This window comes from Cydia strobilella, chromosome 5, assembly GCF_947568885.1.
Source record: "Cydia strobilella chromosome 5, ilCydStro3.1, whole genome shotgun sequence".
Classification (NCBI taxonomy): Eukaryota; Metazoa; Arthropoda; class Insecta; order Lepidoptera; family Tortricidae; genus Cydia; species Cydia strobilella.
Genome location: NC_086045.1, coordinates 23,300,351 through 23,321,999, shown reverse-complemented (window position 1 = coordinate 23,321,999; position 21,649 = coordinate 23,300,351). Strand labels below are relative to the sequence as shown.

General features: G+C 43.4%; 1 protein-coding gene across 1 annotated transcript in view; it reads right to left on the bottom strand.

Annotated features, from left to right (window-relative positions):
- LOC134741636 (glycogen debranching enzyme-like) overlaps positions 1–21,649 on the bottom strand; it is a 30,521-nt gene that overhangs the window by 8,540 nt on the left and 332 nt on the right. The window contains 18 exon segments of the mRNA XM_063674490.1: positions 897–1,078; positions 2,134–2,360; positions 2,633–2,834; positions 4,507–4,719; positions 8,034–8,245; positions 8,387–8,581; positions 9,387–9,519; positions 9,765–9,885; positions 10,697–10,888; positions 11,655–11,723; positions 13,630–13,790; positions 14,809–14,914; positions 15,889–16,001; positions 16,087–16,217; positions 16,890–17,103; positions 18,016–18,226; positions 20,916–21,123; positions 21,475–21,569. Coding sequence (XP_063530560.1) covers positions 897–1,078; positions 2,134–2,360; positions 2,633–2,834; positions 4,507–4,719; positions 8,034–8,245; positions 8,387–8,581; positions 9,387–9,519; positions 9,765–9,885; positions 10,697–10,888; positions 11,655–11,723; positions 13,630–13,790; positions 14,809–14,914; positions 15,889–16,001; positions 16,087–16,217; positions 16,890–17,103; positions 18,016–18,226; positions 20,916–21,123; positions 21,475–21,569 — 2,985 coding nt within the window.

Genomic DNA, 21,649 nt, shown 5'->3' with positions numbered 1-21,649 from the left:
TTGCAGCTCGATTTTTATTTATTGCCGGCAAAAAAAATTGTATGCTGCCCAAATGATCTAATGGTGATTTTTTGCAGATCAGTTTTAAAAATGGCTGATCATTTAATTACTTCCCTTATACAATTATTAATAATATTATTGATGTTCCGTTTCTATTACATTCACTTTCCTTCAGAGTTCCTCGACGTTTTGAACGCGCTTGCAGGAAAAAACCCCTCTTTTACATCCCCCTTAAGTCGGTCTGCTTACGCGAAAAATAGTTTTGGTAGAAGGGCAATTTCTGAATCTCGATATTTTCTGCGAGAAACTTAATAGATTTAAAACACTATCTATGCAGTGTAATAACCCAAATCATTAGTTTGGTGCTATGAAGAAAAAATCTCAGTATTGAACGTTAATAAGTAATAAGAATAACAAAACCTTTTTAGTATTCAGTTTATATACAAATTAATTGTTAACACTCTGATACTCTTGCATTTTATTTTCATTATTGTTTTTGTTCTTGTTTGCACAAATAGCTCTGTTTTACTCTGTAGAAACTTTATTAAACATGATGTTAAAATATTTTCATTAAGGAAACTGTAAGTCTAGCTTTAAGAAAACTTTCCAGTGTTATGTATAGGTATAACTATAGAAGAATGTTTCTTTCTAAAATAAATAAATAACATTACAGACTGACTGATGTATACCTGGTTACCTATGCATAGTAATTTCGTCAAGTGACAACCAGATCTCACTAATTAAACAAAAATCATCCTCGTTTTGTAACTAGAAAGGTTCACTACGGCTCTGAATTCGTGGTAGTATTTGATGAGTTTTTGTTCACGTGACGAGTTAGAAAGATAGCTTTTTTTTCTTGAATGTATTATTGATGGTGCACGCCTTGTACTGTGTACCTTGGCAGGTCCTTGAGCGGCGACAACAGTTCCCTCAGCCTGGTGGCTACGTGCGCGAGCCGCGGCGCCGCCAGACGGCGCCACGTGTAGTCCAGTAGCCAGTCGCCGGCGCGCAGGTGGTCGCACACGGCGTGCCCGAGCGCGTCGCCGGCGCGGACCTCCTCCAGCAGCGACACCAGGCCCTGTGTGTTATACATGTACCTATACATGTATCTTATACACTCGCAACACCACTGCAGGCCAGGTTACATACTTAACCACCTATTCATGCTGTGTCAAGAAAACATTTTATATTTTATGCGAGTTATTAACTTATTAACCTTGGCCTGACGTATATATTAAGCGAATTGATTTATGTAATTGTAAAAAGCATACAAGTGGCAAAGAAATGGCAATCGTATCGATAGTTATAGAGCGGTTTTTTCTAGTAGTGCCGTGGTCACGATAACTAATAACAAATTACTTTAAATTAATTATTTGTACATTACTTCGAAGTGGAATGGTTTATGATTAATAAATTAGTTTGGAATGGTTTAAAATTTACAATAATGGTTTAAACTCATTGAAAATCTGATTCAAATCATCAGTAATTGTAAAAAGATCTAACAAGTAAATATCTGCACTACCGTGCACGCGCCAAGACGTGCCAAGCGAGATAAACACAATTCTCGGGATACGCTGTATATAGTGGACTTGGTAAACATAAAATTTCAACTGCATAGCTCTCATACTTTAGATTTTATTGTTATCCTGTACAGCAGCACGTTGAAGTCGGCCAGGTCGAGCGGCTGTAGTGCAGAATACCGACCTGCAGGCCGGCGTAGACGAGCGGGCCGTGGCCGGGCACGTCGTAGACCCCCCCGGCGCCCGCGTCGCGCTCCTCCGCGTCGCACCGGTACAGCAGCACGTTGAAGTCGGCCAGGTCGAGCGGCTGTAGTGCAGAATACCGACCTGCAGGCCGGCGTAGACGAGCGGGCCGTGGCCGGGCACGTCGTAGACCCCCCCGGCGCCCGCGTCGCGCTCCTCCGCGTCGCACCGGTACAGCAGCACGTTGAAGTCGGCCAGGTCGAGCGGCTGTAGTGCAGAATACCGACCTGCAGGCCGGCGTAGACGAGCGGGCCGTGGCCGGGCACGTCGTAGACCCCCCCGGCGCCCGCGTCGCGCTCCTCCGCGTCGCACCGGTACAGCAGCACGTTGAAGTCGGCCAGGTCGAGCGGCTGTAGTGCAGAATACCGACCTGCAGGCCGGCGTAGACGAGCGGGCCGTGGCCGGGCACGTCGTAGACCCCCCCGGCGCCCGCGTCGCGCTCCTCCGCGTCGCACCGGTACAGCAGCACGTTGAAGTCGGCCAGGTCGAGCGGCTGCAGGGCGCGCTCCAGGCCGAGCGCGTCGGGCGCGCGCGCCTCCCACGCCGACAGCGTGCGAGTGATGGTGTCGAGGGCGGCGCGGTGCGCAGCGCGAGGCGCTGGCAAACATGATCATAATTTTAAGAAAATATTGGCATAAGTGACCATAAATAAATTACGACTGCTTTCTGACAAAATAGTCGGTAACCATTTCAGCTAGCTCCATGCAGTTGACTAAGAAAAAAAATAACAAAAATAATATTTATGGGTTACTAAATTAAACAAAGCCGGGCGAAACAGCGCGCCAGTTGAAAATAGCATTACTCGCGTCTCTGCACACGGCGAAATGGATCCGGCTCCTAAACGTAGCGAGCATACTACAGTCTCTCACCTATTCGCACGGCTATCACCGCGCCGGGGGGGAAGGCGCGCCAGTCCAGCACGGTGTAGGCCCCGTCCCTTCGAGCGGCCGACACGAACTGCGCGGCATCCATTACGGGCCGACGTCGTACGGCGGCCGTCCACTGCTCCAGGCCGTTGATGAAGCGTGCATTTTTGGTGTAGACCGCGTCGCTCCTGTACGAGTCACGTGGCTTGTTAGATCGTATAGAAAAATTTACTAGTGAATGCCAATGATGCAACATTTGGTCAATGACAATTGAAGTACAATTATTATTTTTTAATCAAATCATGTTTTCGCTAGAATATTTAGAATTTAGAACCCTAGAGATTTGAAACCTGAGTACCAGTACTCAAGTGGTTAAACTTGTGTAACAAAAGTATCGTGGGTTTCTTACAATTGGTGCCGTGACCAGGATAAACACAAAAAAAAATGTTTTCATTAATTATTTGTAAATCACTGTGAGTTGTAATACAAATAAATTAGTACGTTTGTTACAGATGTATTCGTGGAACATCAACGCATTATGAGGCATTTTTTCATTATATATTATTATTTTCGATAACGAAATCATAATGTTCGTTAGAAATAAGAATCAATTCAAACGCGTTCATGTTGAGGGTATAAATGTCCGTTCAACGGGGCGGCTGAGAACTGTTCCCCGCTGTATGGCCTTAGCTTAAAAAAACCCTCGAGTGTTAGGACCTACTTATTATGAACGAATTCCGGCCGTTATAAGAAGTGAACTCATAAACTGTTTCATCACACATTCAATTCAAACGCCGATTAAGAGATTTTTTACTGGATCGATCGTTTAGTGATTCTGTTTATGATTCTGTTAGTGAATTTATGAAAGATGTAATAGATTTTGACGATCCTCTACAGGAGATACGATCTCGACATTATTTTGAAATCCTGTAATTATAGTTTGTCAAAGGATGTCCCATTTCAAACATAGACAGAGAGAATCATACAATCATTGTCTTACACTAGTACTAGCACCCAAAAGAAAAGGATGAGTATTTTTGTTCTTATTTACTGCCAATTTGGTTTGACCAACTATATTTAATTTTTGATTTGATATTTTGTTGATCATGTTCTTGTAAATTTGTTTTGACGATAATAATATGAATTCTTGTAGATTAACATGCCTGCAAATAAATAATGTTATCTGTATTATGAAATAAATAAATCTAAATCTACTATTGTTGAGAAGTTATTGAGAAGTTTTAAAAAATCAATACATTGAACATACTCGTGTCATCATAAGTCGTAATTCACACATGCCTCGTAATTCCTACTTTGGCTGCAGCTTCATCTCAACGAGAACTTTAACCCGAGAACGCCGTGTGTGCCACAAGGCCACAAGTAAGATGAAGCGCCGAGCGCCCGCCAGCGCGCGCTGTCACAGCTTCCGTCATCTAATCCATGTACTGCACATTCTATGATTCATAATGCCTTACCTGGGCTGAAGCTCCATCTCAAAGAGTATTTCCTCGAGATCTCCCTCGAAGCGCAGCGGTGGAGGAAGAGGAGCATTCCCCTGCGGCGCCGAGAACGCCGTGTGTGCTACCAGCAGCACGAGCGCCGAGATGTGGATGAGTGGCGGGTTACCGCTGTCACTGCGTCCGTCATCTGATCCATGTACTGCACATTCTATGATTCATAATGCCTTACCTGGGCTGAAGCTCCATCTCAAAGAGTATTTCCTCGAGATCTCCCTCGAAGCGCAGCGGTGGAGGAAGGGGAGCATCCCCCTGCGGCGCCGAGAACGCCGTGTGCTACCAGCAGCATGAGCGCCGAGATGTGGATGAGTGGCGGGTTACCGCTGTCACTGCGTCCGTCATCTGATCCATGTACTGCACATTCATATGATTCATAATGCCTTACCTGGGCTGAAGCTCCATCTCAAAGAGTATTTCCTCGAGATCTCCCTCGAAGCGCAGCGGTGGAGGAAGGGGAGCATCCCCCTGCGGCGCCGAGAACGCCGTGTGTGCTACCAGCAGCACCGAGCGCCGAGATGTGGATGAGTGGCGGGTTACCGCTGTCACTGCGTCCGTCATCTGATCCACGTATACCTGCACATATATAGAACCTTCAAAATTTAAAATCGTCGACAAAATTTTAAAAGTGCCATCTATAGTCATCAGGAACCGTCTTGATAGGCAATAATTTTTGTTAAAGGAGGGTGGGGAGGGGTTTTGATCAAAAACCGGCCAAGTGCGAGTCGCTTCAAGGGTTCCGTACATTACACAATTTTTAACAATGTATTTATTATGTGAAACGTGAGTGAAATGTCAATAAAAACCCCGTAGGGGTCGGATCAAAAACTAAGTAATTAAGTCCGTCTCACGCTTGACTGCACATTTCTAATTGGTTTTCCTGTCATCTATAGGTAAAGAACTATTTTTAACCGACTTCAAAAAAGGAGGTTATTAATTCAACCATATTTAGATATTTTTGTATGTATGTTACCTCAGAACTCCGTCATTTCTAAACCGATTTGTTTTTTTTTCGTTTGAATGTATATAGTCCCTAGTTGGTCCAGTTTTTGTGAAAACCCAGTTTTTCATGAAGAGATCCATTAGGAATCCAGGGGACTCCTCAAATCTTATAGGCATACATATATCGGTTTTAGCATTTTCATCAACAAACCAAGCACTTTCATCCAAAACAGTACCATATGATGAAGTGGATCTACTGATGATGGCCAGAACGGGAAACAACGCATATTTCAATTCTGGCGATTTAAGTCCTCCCTTATATTTGTTAAGCACAAGTAAGTTCTGAAGGGACATTTGTGTTAAGGTCTAGTTCTGATGATGGGTTCCATGAGGTCCAGCTCCTCAAATCATGCCTTAGATCCAGACCTTGCAAGTGCAAAAATGTTTAGTGACCGTTTGGCAAGACAGCTGAAGAAAAGTAAAAGCGCTTTCAAAAGGGATAAAATAAAATATTATCTCGTTTTATATATGCGCTATCAAACTGGTACGTTTGAAGTCGGTGCCAAGCTAAATAGTTACAATACTGTTTTTTTTGTTCTTATCAAACTATACCAGGGTTGGCATTCGGTTTGACGGCAACTTGTCGCTTTTAAGATTTGGCTTGGCACCGACTTCAAACGTATCAGTTTGCTAGCGCCTATAAAACGAGATAATATTTTATTTTATCCCGTTTGAAGTCGGTTTTACTTTTTTTTAAGCATTAATTTTGTATTTTTTTCAAAATTTAAGACATAAAAAGGCGCGAATGTATGTCACCGGACGGCCAACTATGTTTGTAAAACTTTTACAACAATTATTTTAGAGCTGTTAGAATGTTGTCCGAGGTGCCGCCATTTACTCGGACGACTTCGCGGGCCACAAGTCCCGCGGGGCTTTGTAGAACCGCCCGTGTAGCACCTTATTCTCCCATGACGACTTGTGACCCGCAGTACTTAGTACCACAGGTTTGTGCCAGTTCTCGTTTGCCAAAGAGAGCGGCGTCTCGCGGTTGTGGAGATCTTTGGCGTTTAGGAAGCCTCGGCCTCCACACTTCCGTGGGATGTACAATCTCATATATAACTAACGAGCGTGGGTGTACCATATACCTATAGGTATACGGTGTGTGGGGAGCAGTAGTCGGATCCTTCGATCCAGGGCACCCAGGTCGGTCTGAGTCCACCTTAGTATGCCAAAGGAGTGTGAAAGGAGTATTCAATAATTCGTTTAAAACGATTTAAAACGTACATGTCAAAAACATACAAAAATAAAAACACACACACACACACCTAAAACTAATTAAACCTAAACTACACACGCGTTAAGTCAATTAATTGAAAGAAAAAAGAAAAAACATTACACAATATTAATACCGACAAATTGAATTCCTAAAATAATTATATAATTTGTTAGCAACACTGTTTGTAAGGATCATTATTTATTAATAGCTTTTATTTTGATCATTCTTACTTTTACGATTAGCTTAAAAAAGAGTATCAGTTGACCCTTACTTGTCACTGGTTCCCGCCATCTTGAATTGTTATTAAAAGGCGGGTACACTGTGACAAGGGGCAGTTCGTGGACAAACGAGTTACAGTGTAGACGTCTTGGGATATTTATTGTAAATTGGTTGTTATTATGTTGGTAGCGAACGAATAAAGTTAAAATATTGTTACAAGTATTAGTTTTGATCATCAACCCGGTGGTAACCTAACAAATTAATGTCCGTAATATTCATTAACACTAGAAAAGGCTTTATCAATTAAATATTTCTTGAGTTTATTGACAAACATCTCATAAGAATTTGCCTCTTTGATTTCCAGGCTCAAGCTATTGAATATTTTGACACCAACTACCCTGGATCCTAAACTACCCTCAATGAGTTGGATGATTTCGGTAATCGCGCAAATACCGCTTTAATGACATCTCTTCTCGTTTTTCTCTGTCCTTGCGACGCATTTAAAATTTGCCCTTGTCGCGCCTTCCAGAATGAATAAACTAGGGACCGTCAGAATGTTAAGTTTTTGGAAGTATTAATTGTTTCGTTGTGGAGTAAAAGGCGGAACCCCAGCCAATAATATACTAACAAGAATACAATGTGCTAACGGCCCTCTTTTGTAGTATTATTATTATTTGTCTCCATTTTGGATTTCACGGGCATATAAATCCCGGTCCTTTGATAGGCTTGCTTGCTTGGGGATATAGATCCAACACGTAGAGGCCCGTTGGAGAGCTTTAATGTCATTATTATAATTTTTTTTTCTACTTTCCTCTATTTGGTTATGTATTTTTAATTTAGTGTTAGTTGTATATTTTGTATATTAATTTTTTTGTGATTTTTGACGTGTTATTTTGACATTAAAGATATTGAAATTGAAATACTATATGGCACAGGTAGTCTCAAATCTTTGCGTGAAAAAAGTCATCGCCGCAAAAAGTAGTGTTTTGACATGACATTTTGTTTTTGATACCAACGACTAAGTTCCTGTGTCGCAGAGATCATAAAGTTTTGTTATTGCCAATGATTTTGTGTCACGGCATTTTAGTTTTATATTTGTTTTGTTTTGTCATGTTTGTTTTGTGTTATAAGATTTTTTTTAAACAGAGATTTAACAAGTCTCGCCATAGTCGCCACCCAAAAACATTAAGTATGTATATAAAAACCTTTCCTTGTCGCTTGTTCTTATTGGTTCCAGGGCCAGTGTCTATACAAATCTGCCCTTTGAATACTTTTGTTTACAGAAAACGAAATCAAATCTGCTCATCCGCTGGCGAGCTACTAACGCCCAAGTGAAAGATACATGCGATAAACTTATAAATACGAATCTGTCCTGGCCCGCCTAAAGGGTCATAACACCCCCTTTTCCCGTCGGGGGTTTCCACTTTTGTAATGCCCTCATGTTACAACGTACCTCGTCGTAGCCTTGTAGAGCGAGCTGATAGTGCAGCAGGTTGAGCTCTTTCCGAGCCTGTATCAGGCCGTGGGAGGCGCCCACGTTGCCCTCATTGGTGCCCCACTCGGGGTAGAGCCTTGCCTCGTTCACCACGTGTATGTGGTGCGGGACTAGCTCGTCCAGCCCGCGCGTCGAGCCCGATGCGCAGAACGCCATGGTCACTAGCGCCGCTGCAAAATAAAAACGACTGTAATATCGAACCTAGAATCGATAGTGGGACTCCAGATGCCAGTCGCGATCTATACGGTAACGCTGATGTCTTCGAATAGTACGACGGAATGTGAAGACCTCGGTTGAACGGCGCGGCGTACCTGTGGGCAGAACGTCGTGCACGCACCGCTTCTCGAGCGGCGAGGGGTTGTCGTGCGTGAGGTCGAGCAGCATGGCGGGCGCGACGCCGGGCCGAGCGGCGTCCACCTGAGCGCGGTGGAAGGCTCCCACCGGGCGCCCACCGAAGCGGTGCAGCAGGCGACTTTGTTCAAGAGAATCCCATGCGGACTGCGCCTCTACGGAAATATTAATTAGCTTAAAAATTGATTCTCTAACATAAACCACAAAAAAATAGGTCCGATGAAAAAAAGGGGGAAAAAGTTATTGGCATGGAGACTTTTTAAATTAGCTTGATGGCTTAAAAAAGCTAATGATCGCCAAATGGCAAATACCTTTCAGAAATAGCGCATAACAAAGACCGACCACCAAGACGTAATATAAAGACTCATCTCGGATGAGCGCGGAGATGCCGAGCCGGTTGACGACGATGTTGTCGACATGATCGAGTTGGTGAACCGCTCCGCCGCCACGAACAGGTCCGGCTCCATTCCGACACCTGACACACGCACGCTACAGTAAACGTCACGGAGACTCACCGCGGATGAGCGCGGAGATGCCGAGCCGGTTGAAGAAGATGTTGTCGACATGATCCGAGTTGGTGAACAGCTCCGCCGCCACGAACAGGTCCGGCTCCACTCCGCCACCTGACACACGCACGCTACAGTAAACGTCACGGAGACTCACCGCGGATGAGCGCGGAGATGCCGAGCCGGTTGAAGAAGATGTTGTCGACATGATCCGAGTTGGTGAACAGCTCCGCCGCCACGAACAGGTCCGGCTCCACTCCGCCACCTGACACACGCACGCTACAGCAAAACGTCACGGAGACTCACCGCGGATGAGCGCGGAGATGCCGAGCCGGTTGAAGAAGATGTTGTCGACATGATCCGAGTTGGTGAACAGCTCCGCCGCCACGAACAGGTCCGGCTCCACTCCGCCACCTGACACACGCACGCTACAGTAAACGTCACGGAGACTCACCGCGGATGAGCGCGGAGATGCCGAGCCGGTTGACGAAGATGTTGTCGACATGATCCGAGTTGGTGAACAGCTCCGCCGCCACGAACAGGTCCGGCTTTACGTTGCGCGCGCAGTCCATCAAGTACTCCGCCACCTGACGCACACACACAAACCGATAATCATAACGTTCACATTGGTGCGTTAGTTAATCCAAAAAGCAGAACTATTCAGCAGCAGATTTTTTAAATTAATTTGTGGTATTTAGTGAAGTTGAAGGATAAAAATAGTAAATAAAAATAAAAACAACATTTAATTTTGAACTTTATATAAATATACCCCTAACAAGTTTGTTTTAAAAACTGAAGTGAAGTACGCCGTCGCTATAATATCTAAACTCACGTGCAGCGGGGTCGAATGACAGTTGTCAAGCCGGAGCCCGTCGAACAGCTCGGCCGTCAGCTCGACGTACTCGCGCATGTGCGCCCACAGCCACGGGCTGTCCTCCGGCTTGTCGCCGTATCTAAACATGATTGATAGTATATCTGTCACGTGTGTCATAAATTTGTGGACTTTTATTCTTATATATTGATTGGTTCAATTGGATGTAATTCAGCAAAGTGGAATTGGATTACAAAAATGGTTGATTCCTGCACGTCTCCTTTCATATCCGCCTCAGCGGAAAGGCAGCCTGAAGCTTACAAATCCAGTCTCCCCGACATGGGTAACCAAATGAAGCGTACAAAGCCGGGAAATCCTAGATCCCCGACGTGAGCCACCAGACTACAAAGGCAGGAAATCTTCGAGATTCCCGCCCTGTGGTCTAACAAATGAGGAATGCAGCAGACAAAGCAGGAAATCCTGGATTGCCGTACTTGGACAGCTAGTATATTACTTATGGGCCACCAGCTGTATACCTACAGCGATATAATCCACAAGCCAGGCGCTCAGCGCTATCCCTAGGGTAGTTGCTTAGCCTCCACATACTCTTGACCTGGAGACACGTAGCTCGGCGTCGCAGCTGCCCTGGCCGTCGCGGGCTCTGTCATCAACGCCTCGTCGTCGACGCCGGCTTCACAGCCAGATGTGTGACACGCAGCCCGCCTCGCGGCTGCGGGTGTGATGAGATATACCTGCTTCGGTAGGTTGGGTTAGTGCCGTGGTGCCGTGGAATGAAAACTGAGACTTGACCCAGCCGTTGTGCGCCCTCTATACCTGAGCTTGGCGTAGTTGACCCAGGCGATGAGCTCCCTCCAGAGGTACACGTTGGAAGCGTTGGCGAAGTCCATGAGCGGGTCGGCGTTCATGAACCAGCCGTTGTGCGCCCTCTATACCTGAGCTTGACGCAGTCACCCCAGGCGATGAGCTCCCTCCGGAGGTACACGTTGGAAGCGTTGGCAAAGTCCATGAACGGGTCGGCGCCCATGACCCAGCCGTTGTGCGCCATGACGAAGCGGCCGCCGTCGCCGTACACGAGCGCCTCCGCCTCCGCCGCCGAGCCGCACTCGCCCACAGCCGTGAAGTATCTGCACGAACATTATCAATTATAGGGCCAAAAGAGAATAAACTGAAATAGATATCATACACTAAAGAAAATGTGGCCAAGTCCACCGGTGGCCGAGACGGGAATAGTTTGATTTGTTCCCTAGTACCAAAAACAGTTTCATGTAAAATGTTGCCAAGACGAAACTATAAGGCTCGCACTGTCAAAAAGTTATCTACTACAAAAAAGTTTTTAAATGTAATGTGAAACCAAGTCGGTTATTTTACTCAGTGCCAGGGGGTGTTAAAACCGTATCAATATTAGATATGTTTAATTTTTAAAACGTATAATTAAATTAAATCTTTATATCTTTATTACTTTGGGCAATATAGCCGAATGTCACTCTCCGGGGTAACTAATTTGATGGTCATTCAATGATAAGATAAGGGCACCTGCCCAGCCCACGATTTCCAAAATTTATTTTTTCATACGATACAATCTGCCACGAAAGCTTTTTTGGTATATATCGGCTTTTGTTTTCAGAATAATCTACTTTCTCCCCGAAAAAAACAGAAACATTTTGAAAATTTTCCCCACGATTTTCAATTTTCCAAAAAAGTTACCAACCGATTTAAAAAAATGTTGTAGGTATCCTATGATGCTCCGCAAGCTCCTGCATCTTTTAATACCACTGCCTTTCGTACATCTTTGTAACTTTTGGAAATATAGCCGAATTACACTCTCCCACGAAAACGATCCGATAAACATTTTCAATGTTAATAATTTCAGAAATAAAAAACAGCACTCACCTAGGCACCAGTGGATTCTTTTCGCTGACCTCTTCTATTTTAGGCCCGTCGGCCTGCAAGCGGACGTATCTAAGAATCCAAAAAAAATCACTTTGCACTTGCAATTTTTTGTGAATGAAATTTTTGTTATACTAGTTTGAAGGTAGTTAGGTGAAGTATGGAATAAGATACGTCCTGTTTTGTAACAGACGTAAATGGGTGAATCAACTTTTAGAACACTGATTTCGTGTCCCTAGTGTCCCTACTCCCTGCCTAGTTGCCTACTCCCTATTTAGACTCCCTAACAAAGAAAAATCTATTTTTCAAAAACCATGTTGATTTGTTTCCTTTTTTTTACACGGGCATTGTTAGATATATAAGTATTTAATTAACACATTAAAATTAACAACTTGATCAGATAAAAGTTACCTTTTGTACGGTAACGGAGCAGAAAAATACAAAAATGGTGTGACCCACATTTTTGTATGGGAAAAACCTTTTTTCTGCATACTTATGTACATATCTAATAATGCCCGTGTAAACAAAAAAGTTAAAAAAATCTACATGGTTTTTGAATAATCGATTTTTCTTTGCTAGGGAGCCTAGGGACACGAAATCAAGTGTTGTAAAAGTTGATTCACCCAAATCTCGGCTCGTTGAAGCAGTTGTTGAGGCTAGTTACAGTTACACAAACACACCTCATGCCAGCAATGCAGTTATCGACGGCGGGGCGGAGATTTCATTTTATTCACAAATGTAAGTCTAATAAACAAGGCGTTTATAAGTATAGAATAGAATAGAATAGAATAGAATAATGATTTTCAGTCAAGCCACTGCAAAAAATTATATCATACATGCTATGTTACACTTACACTATAAAAATTACATGTCACCGTTACAAAAACAGGAACAAATTCGATTATATATGCGAAGTAGCTTATAGTAATGCACCATCACTAACAACTTCCGCCGCAGCTCTAATGTATCCATCTCGACCATACCACTGACAAACAATGATGGATACAAATAAGGATAATATTCTAACTTTTTCGCATACAGAAATCGAGCAAATTTCCCCTGGATCCCAGACATAAGCGCCAAATTCAAGTTTGCTTCGAACATAGGCGTTGTACAGCAGCTGCAAAACACGAGTGTCACGAAACTGGCTCGATATCCTCATGATAAACCCCAGGACCTTATTCGCCTGCTTACAGATGTTGGTAACGTGCGTCCTAAAGTCAAGTCTCGATTCCAAGGCCAGTTTCAGGTCAGTTATCTCATCAACGCGATCCATCCATGCGTCTTTAATTTTTAATGTGGGGTTAAGTAATAACTTTACATTTAGAGGTATTAAAATGCACTTTATTGTTCTCACTCCACTCGCTCACCGCGTGAATGTCCCTCTCGAGATCTTCTAGATCAGACTTGACTCCTGCTCCCAGATACAGTTTCAAGCCATCAGCGAACAACAAACAGCCAGCAGTGTGTACAGTGTAATGGCTCAAAAATATGTGAACACGACTTTATTGTCTAAGGTGTAAGAGCGTACACATATTTTTGAAACTTTGGGAATGTATATTTATGTCCTTGACTGTACCACCCTCGGCAAGTTATTTATCATTATCGTAAATAATGTTGGGCCGAGAGAGCTGTCCTGACTCACGCCGGACCGAGTGAAAAAGGGCCTTGAATTATATGCACCCCACTCAACATACTGGTTTCTGTTACGAAGGTAACTAGATAGAAAGTTCAGTAGGTGCGGCGTAAAACCCAGGGCACTACATGTTTGAAGCAGGATGTGGTTGTCTACCAGATCAAATATCTTTTTGAAGTCGAAATAAGCCGCATCCACCTGCCGACCTGCATCTAGCTCATCTTCGACGTGGTCTACAAAGTTGACATGGATAGTGACAGAGATGCCCGTCTACTTCCTCCCTGGCTGAGGAGTTGTGTTGCTAGAACCTGCGGACTCCTGTTGAGGCTCCTAGCTACACACCTCATGCCAGCGATACAGGCGTCGATGGCGGAGCGGAGATGCCCGTCTACTTCCTCCCTGGCTGAGGAGTTGAGTTGGTCGAGCTTTTTGCGGAGCTCCTCGCAGCATTTCTTGAGACGCGCTTCTTCGTCGTAACAGTCAGCGTGGTGCACGTTGTATAACTGTGTAAGATACATGCAGTTTATTGAACATTCCTATACCTTAATATTTCATCGATATGAGATCTGCTTATGAATTAAAATTAACCCTTTATCGTATCAAACGGAAAAAAAATGAATCACAGTGCAAGCCTCTTTGCCACTTCATAGTCCTAAAACTTAATTAAAAAAACCGGCCAAGTGCGAGTCGGACTCGCGTTTCAAGGGTTCCGTACATTACACAATTTAAACAATGTATTTTTTATGTGAAATGTCTTTAAAAAACCCGTAGGGGTCGGATCAAAAACTAAGTATCAAGTCCGGCTCACGCTTGACTGCAAATTTCTAATAGGTTTTCCAGTGATCTATAGGTAAAGATCTATTTTGTGTATTTTTTTCAAAATTTTTGACCCAGTAGTTTCCGAGATAAAGGGGGGAATGGCCATTTTTTGCTTATTTTCTTGAATAACTTCTAAACTATTTATCTTACAATTTTGAGATTCTTACAATGAGCTCTTTCATTTGATATGTAACACGGTATAGTTTGACAAACTTTATTTTTTAATTATCTCATTTACCCCCAAAAGTGGCCCCCGTGGGTAAAATTAAGTTTTGTTTAAGTTTTGTTGTACTTACTAACACTATATGGATCAAAATGATTCGAATTAAATAAATAATTGAATTGAATTGAAAATTAATTTGTTTACGTTACATGTCCATCTTTCGGTCACAAACTTACATATGTGTACAAAATTTCAACTTAATTGGTACAGTAGTTTCGGAGAAAATAGGCTGTGACAAACGGACAGCCAGACAGACAGACGCACGAGTGATCCTCTAATCATATAGGATCCTATAGGGGTTCCGTTTTTTCCTTTTGAGGTACGGAACCCTAAAAAGAGATGATTTCTGTTGCGTCGAGCGCATGATCAGCTAGAACGGTGATTTTTAATTTTCTTTTGTGAGATATCATAAAAGTTTTAATACTAGCTGGCAATAAATGTGTGTAAATAAATGTTAAGTGATCGTAAGTAGTAAGTACCTGCAACGCTAGGTCCATGTCCACGGTCGCGTGGAGCCGCCGGTACAGCGGGTCCGGGACCAGAGCCAGCTCCGCCGTCGCGCCCGCCGACACCGGCGGGGGCACCCTGTTACCGAACAGTTCATTCAATTAAACGACGTAATAAAAGCTTTCAAGATAAATATACCTGTAGCTAGATCGCGACAGTCTTACTGCCTTTAGGTGGGCCAGGACAGATTCGTATTAAGGCAGTTGGGTTTTAGGCCAGAATCTAAGGAAGTACTACTCTGTTGAGGTCTGATTTGCTATAGGTATATGTTTCTGAATAAAGCAGTTTCGACATACGACTTATGATATGGAAGTCACTTTCTCTTTAAACCAATTTCTGAGTAGGACAGATTCGATAAAGGGGTCCCGTGACATGACAGTACTACGTCAGATTGGTAACGAGTTGGATTAGGACTAATGCAGTTTCTTATCTCATCCGATTAGCAACCATTCGATTAAGAAATTGAACAGAATATTTTAATGATGAATAACGTCACACTAAATCAATAGGTAGGTTGGTTAGGTTCGTTAGGTTGCTTTAGATGCCCGAAGGGCAAACCGCCGAGAAATAGGAGCCCCGCATAGCGGGGCTCCGTCGACTCAGGGTAAGAAGGAAATGTTCAATGGACAAGTATCTATTTTGGCATAATGGTACATATTTAGTGGATAATTTTTTTTTTTTTTATAACAGAATCCGATCAACATCGAATCGGTCGTACTCGGAATTACACATACTAAGATTCCAATATGTAATTTTCTGTCCTACTCAGAATTCGGCATAATGAGAATCTGAAGTGCTAGGAATTTGAGATTTTAATAACCTAACATTTTAGGAACTTGGATAACTTAGAAAATGCCCTATTCATAATCAAACCTATTTAAAATCCGAATTAAATAGAAACTGGCAACCTTAGAGTCGTACTTACTCAGATTAAGGCCTAAACCTCAACTGATTTAATACGAATCTGTCCTGGCCCGCCTAAAGGGTCTTTTGTTTTGCCGCGAAAGTTCCGGGCTCCGATCGTTATCTAGCGCGTGAAAGTAGAAACGTACTTGTTCCTCGCGAGGCAGTTAAACTGCTGCAACAGCTCGGAGACATTGCAGGTGTACAGTTCGTGCAAGCGCAGCTCCGGGACGGCCGACGTCGTCAGGTAATATCGCACGGCCTGCAACAATCGTACTCGTGGGCATCATCGTAATAAAACTAGCGGACACGGTCTCGACGACAAGTCCACATGAAGGGAGCCTTACCTCCAGATGCTCGCTCTTGTTGAGTACGGGAGGAATGCCTCTCGGCAGCAGGTCGCCCCGCGCGGCGGCGCGTGTCTCGCGCGCGAGCGCCGCGTCCAGCAGCGCGGCGGCGCGCAGGCGAGGCACGTTCACTGCGCATGCGCACCACACATTATAAACATTGCATTCTAAAATAATTTTATCTACGCACATATCGTTAGTAAAGGCCGCCTTTACACCTGTAAGTTACTTGCGTAATATTTACATAATTTATTTATGGTTGCATTTACACTTGCAATAAATGCTTACGTAAATAATGCTTACGTAAGTTGTGTTTATTATCAATTTAGTTCGATAAGCTGTGAGTCGCTTCCGTAAACAAACTCGAACGTGTTTAGACCTGTAATTTTCCAATTTACGTAAGCTGTGAGAAATTACAATAAGTTACTTACAATAACTGTTTACACTTGAAACATTATCGTAAGTCGCTTACGTAAGTGACTTCCGTAAGTAAAACTTACAGGTGTAAAGGCGGCCTAAAATGCGTTCAGAAACCGTAGGACATTTATACCCTCCGCCGAATACGCCGAGTCATCGGGCGCGCGGAGGGCTGCGGCCCGCAGTCTGTGCCGGTCCGTCACCGTCGACGCAAGCTCCTGATGACGCTGCTCGGTACGGAGTGAAACATGTCGAGCGTTTTCGACTTAAAATACATGAGTGACCCGTTATTAACGGAAGGTTGGTAGGTAGGTAGGTTTGTTATTAAAATGACTTCATTAATTGTCGTGATCCCGGCACGGGCACAATAACAGACAGACACTCACCGCAGTTGTATGTGGCCTCGGGATGGAGCGTCAGCCACGGCGTTTCATTAGCCGTATGATTGAGGACCACATCGCATATAGAAGCCACCCGCCACTCGCAGCGCAGTTTCGTGAGAAGGTTGTCGACGTCGGCGAAGGAGGCGTCGGCGCCGAACGCGGGGTTCAGCTTCAGCTGGTCCGCCAGGCTGTAGCTCGAGTTGGAGCCGCCCAGTTCCTGGACAAATTGTCGAGGTGACACTTGGAAACTACTATTTATATTAATACGACTCCTCTTTGAACAAAATTTACATTTCTATCTTTCAGAATATAAGGTGTTTTTTATGGGTGTCAATTGTTTCCCATAAAGTTTTAAGTGATAATTTTTTTTTTTTTTATGTGATATTCAGCAAACGACCAGACGAGCCGCCTGATGGGAAGCAGTCATCGTCGCCCATGGACGTAAGCAACATCACAGGAGCCACTTAAGCATTGCCGACCCTTGAGAACCCTAAATACCCGCTTCTTGAAGAATCCCATGTCGTAGCACAAAGGAAATACCTCAGGAGGCAACTTATTCCACATTCTGCACGTTCTGGGAAGAAACGAGCGGGATGCCCGCTTATTCATGGTGTGCCATGTGTCTAAGAAGTGAGGATGAGCTTTGCTCCTTTGGCGGGAGGTGCGGTGATAGAAACGAGACGATGGCACCAGATCAAAAAGTTCTTCGGAACATTCCCCATTGTACAGACGGTAGAACATGCAAAGAGAGCCAACGTCTCTCTCTCTCTAATATACATATTGTTTGTCCGTATTTTTGTCAGTAACAATTTGGGGGCAATTTTTTTCGTTGGAAAAATAAAACAAACCTAACCTAACCTATCAACAGGATAACCTTACGAAAATCCTGAAAAGTTAACGGTTTCAGAATTATGACTAATGATAATCTGACAATCATTACAATATCACTTTCAATAATTATGTCAAACAAAGGGGGCCTGTTTCTTATTTAGGTACGAAGTTACTATAAAATTTTAAATAATTTACAAAGACTAAGGATCCTCAAAAAGTAACATATCCTTATCGAGTTTGCTTGCCCATAAAATAGTAGTCGGACTGACATACAAGCGAGTTAAAAAGCTCTGCAAACCTGTATGGGGGTGAAGTGTATCATGTTGTAGCCGCTCTCCTTGGCGACGCGCAGCGAGTCCTCCCAGCGCGCCAGCGGCCCCAGACACTTGGCCAGCACGGTCTGGCACGCCAGCGCCTCCACGCCCAGCGCCTCGCGCCCGCCCGGCCCCACGCGCAGCGAGGGCGCGCACTGCAGCCAGCCCGAGCCCCGGGGACCGATCGACGACTCCCTGAGACATTAGCCCTGCATCTTTAGCGGTTAGCCTGACCGCAACAATCTCGAAGGCGACTTCATATTTTGGCGGCTCGTTAGGAACTGGGAATACTAAACTTAAAAACTGCTTGCACCACACAAAATCAACTGAATGAAAGCGGCAGCTTTCGTCCAGGAAAATTTTAAGGAACTAAGGTTTAAAATTAAAAAGCCACACCATGATACGACAACAACGGACCGGTTCCACCAGTCTCAACTTCAAAGACCAGGGTCCTGGGGCCAAGATGACGATCTTAGATAGAAAACGCCGATCCAAACTTAAATAATGCATGGAGATAATCACGTGACTGTTCGTGGCATCTGTCATCCCGATATACATCCCATCCCATCCCATGTACTGTCCGCGCGCCAATTCCGTGCATTCGAAGGCCGAGGAAGTGGGAGGGTGTCACACCCCGCACTCGCCCGGAACCAGTGTTGGCAACGATAACAATGCAAGTTTATCGAAAGAAAAGAAATCTCGTCTTTTAAAAATATTTTAACTTTTTAATTAAAAAATTAAGTTCTATAAATATAAATAAGACATTTTGCTGGTAGCTACACTAGCCCAAATCTAGATTGTACTCAATTTCAATTGTAGAGTTTACTGTTACGCACCATCTGCACGTTTGTTGCTGCAATGTGTGTTGTTAGTTTTTAAGTTATTTTTAATACGTATTCTAGTTTTAATGTATCCCATCAAAAACATGTGAAATGAGAGCCAAGTTTAATATATTATATTATATTTTGAAGTCGAACCTTAGGCTTCAATGTATTATCCCAAAATTTTAAGAAGAAATTTAATGATATAATATTGTCTTCGGTTACCGCGATAGTTACTCATGAAATAAAACTATGAAAACGGATTATATCGCGTATATTTATTTCAAGAAATGATATTTTGAGTTATTATAACATTTTATATGTCGTTATAAATAAATTTCAGGACTGACCATTGAACTTGGCACTCATTTAGATCTCACTTCTTTTGTCGTTGAAGTCAACTACCAAGGCATATATAATATATTGAACTTGGCATTCATTTCACATTTATGTTTTTGATGGGATATCATTGTTTTTTGTACAGAAATTATTAAGCGCTTATGAGCAGGGACCGGCCCGCTATCCCTTATCGGGGTTTTATAAGGGTATTTCATAAGGCTTAACTTACCATACCCTTTGCCAGACGAAACCCTTTGTTTTGGTTTTAAAAACCCTTATATAAAGCTACCACATTTGAGTAATCGGTAGCCCAAATACCCTTACAAAACCCTTATCATCCGCTCACCAACACCTTGCATATTGCTTATAAGGGTTAGCCTTATAAAGGGCTTCCCTTTTAGCATATAAGCGTGCTAATTTAAGTCGTCTACCTTGTTCATAAAGCACGCATTACTTCGAATCCGAGCGATCGTCGGCGGCGACGGCGGCGTTCTTTGACTAGGCACATATTTTCTTTCCTTTTCATACACTACCGTAGATATATACTAATCCTGTCTCTTTCACGCAAAGGGAAACCTTTATAAAAAGCGCTTAAAGATAAGGGTAACCCTTATTAAGAGCTAGCCTTATTTTTGGTTAGCTTTTCGGTAAGGGTAAGTCAAAGGTAAGGGTATGAATAGGCTTGCAGTTCAAAAGGGAAAGTCTTTCAATGTGTTAGCCGTGTTTAAGTGTCACCCATTGAAAGGGTTTTATCGCGGAAAGGGTTGTCCGGTCCCTGCTTATGAGCGCGGCTGTCGCTCGCTCGCTCGGGCACGTTCGCGTCAAGGTTATCGCACCGCTCCCCGCCCCTCTGTTCCAGATATATTTGGATAAAAAAAATTAAGGGTGGTATTTTACTCTTTATATATTCACGTGAAGACCACATACAGACAGGCTGCCATCAATTTTGTTGCTGTAATTGTTAATACAGGCACTACAAGTAAGTGTTCCTAATAGAATCAATTAATTGAAAAATTATAATAAAATGATAATTTACCAGTTTATGATTTATTTCTTTATATTCACCCAACTACCTATCTGGATGCCAAATTTGAACTTTCTAGGTCATCTAAAACAGGGTTAGCGTTTTGGTCTATAGGTCAATACGTGATAAAAATGACGATTTTTGGACATTAGGTAATATCTAAATAACCGTTCGAGGCGTGTTTATGAAAGGAGAACATAAGTGTCTCGCAAGTTTTAATATACCTATGAGCCAAATTTGACATGTTTATGTGAAATGGTTAAGGAGTTATGAGGTGGTCAAAACTGCCTCCAAATGATTCATGTAATATTACACACGGTGCTGCTCGCCAGTTCTGTTAGCTTGAACTTGGCTTGACACGTCTAGATTTGTCTACAGGGCAATAATTGCCTGACAATAAATATATTTCATTTATTTTCACTTCATTATACAAATTATATAGAATTTAGTAAAAAGTGTATTTATTTTTATTGTATCAAAACATACTAAGTAGTTAGTCTTTATGTACCTATTTAACTTGCGCGCGGCGGCAGTACAAGTTGCATATTATCGATAACGTAATATCGACGAAATCACACCACTCGGTCATGACGCCCAACATTCCTAACATTCTTCATCCGTGAACGGAATTCGCGCGCGAACAGTAGTCTAGTCAGTTAGATGCGTAATACCTACTGAGCTAGTAAATGAAATAACTCACGCGCTGTCATAAACGAAGTAGTAGTGGAAGGCCCCAGCTCGCGTCAGCTTCAGCTCCGCATACAGATCGGTGTCTGTGATGAGTGCTCCCGTGCCGAGCGCCTCCTCCGTCCCCTGCTCGTCCTCGCGCTCGCGCTCGCGCTCGCGTCGCCACTCTAGCGCGTAGTACTGGTTGCGGACGAACTCGGACACTTCCGCCTTTTCATCCTCTGTACAGAAACAAAATAAATTGTATGGGAAATTCTACAAGAAACAGTTCAGATCCGAAAAACCTCACCATGTTGTCACTGTAGTGTACATACAGTACATTACAGTAACCAACGTTTAATGTTGTCGGACATGGTAATGGGACCTAAAAACTGTCAGAACACATTAGTGCAAACGTTGGCGAGGATCTTGGGGTTTAAAGTTTGCATGATCCCGTAATTCCATGTAAATATCTAATAAATACGTACAGTCCTGCAACGCGTGATTGCATTCAACGATATTCATTCAAGTCAGTATCGGAATGAAATGAAGCTTTAAAATCGTTGAACAAAATTGAATGCTGCAGAACTTACGGCTGTCGGTGATGATGTAGTTGGTGTAGAGGAACACCTTGCGTCCGAGTAGGCTGGGCCCCGGACATAACCGGACGGTTGTCCCCTTCTCAAACCTGTAACGGAAACTCGTATCAGATACATAAACATTCCTGTCGGTTGTCTGTCGTGCTACGTACTTCTGCGCGCACATCAT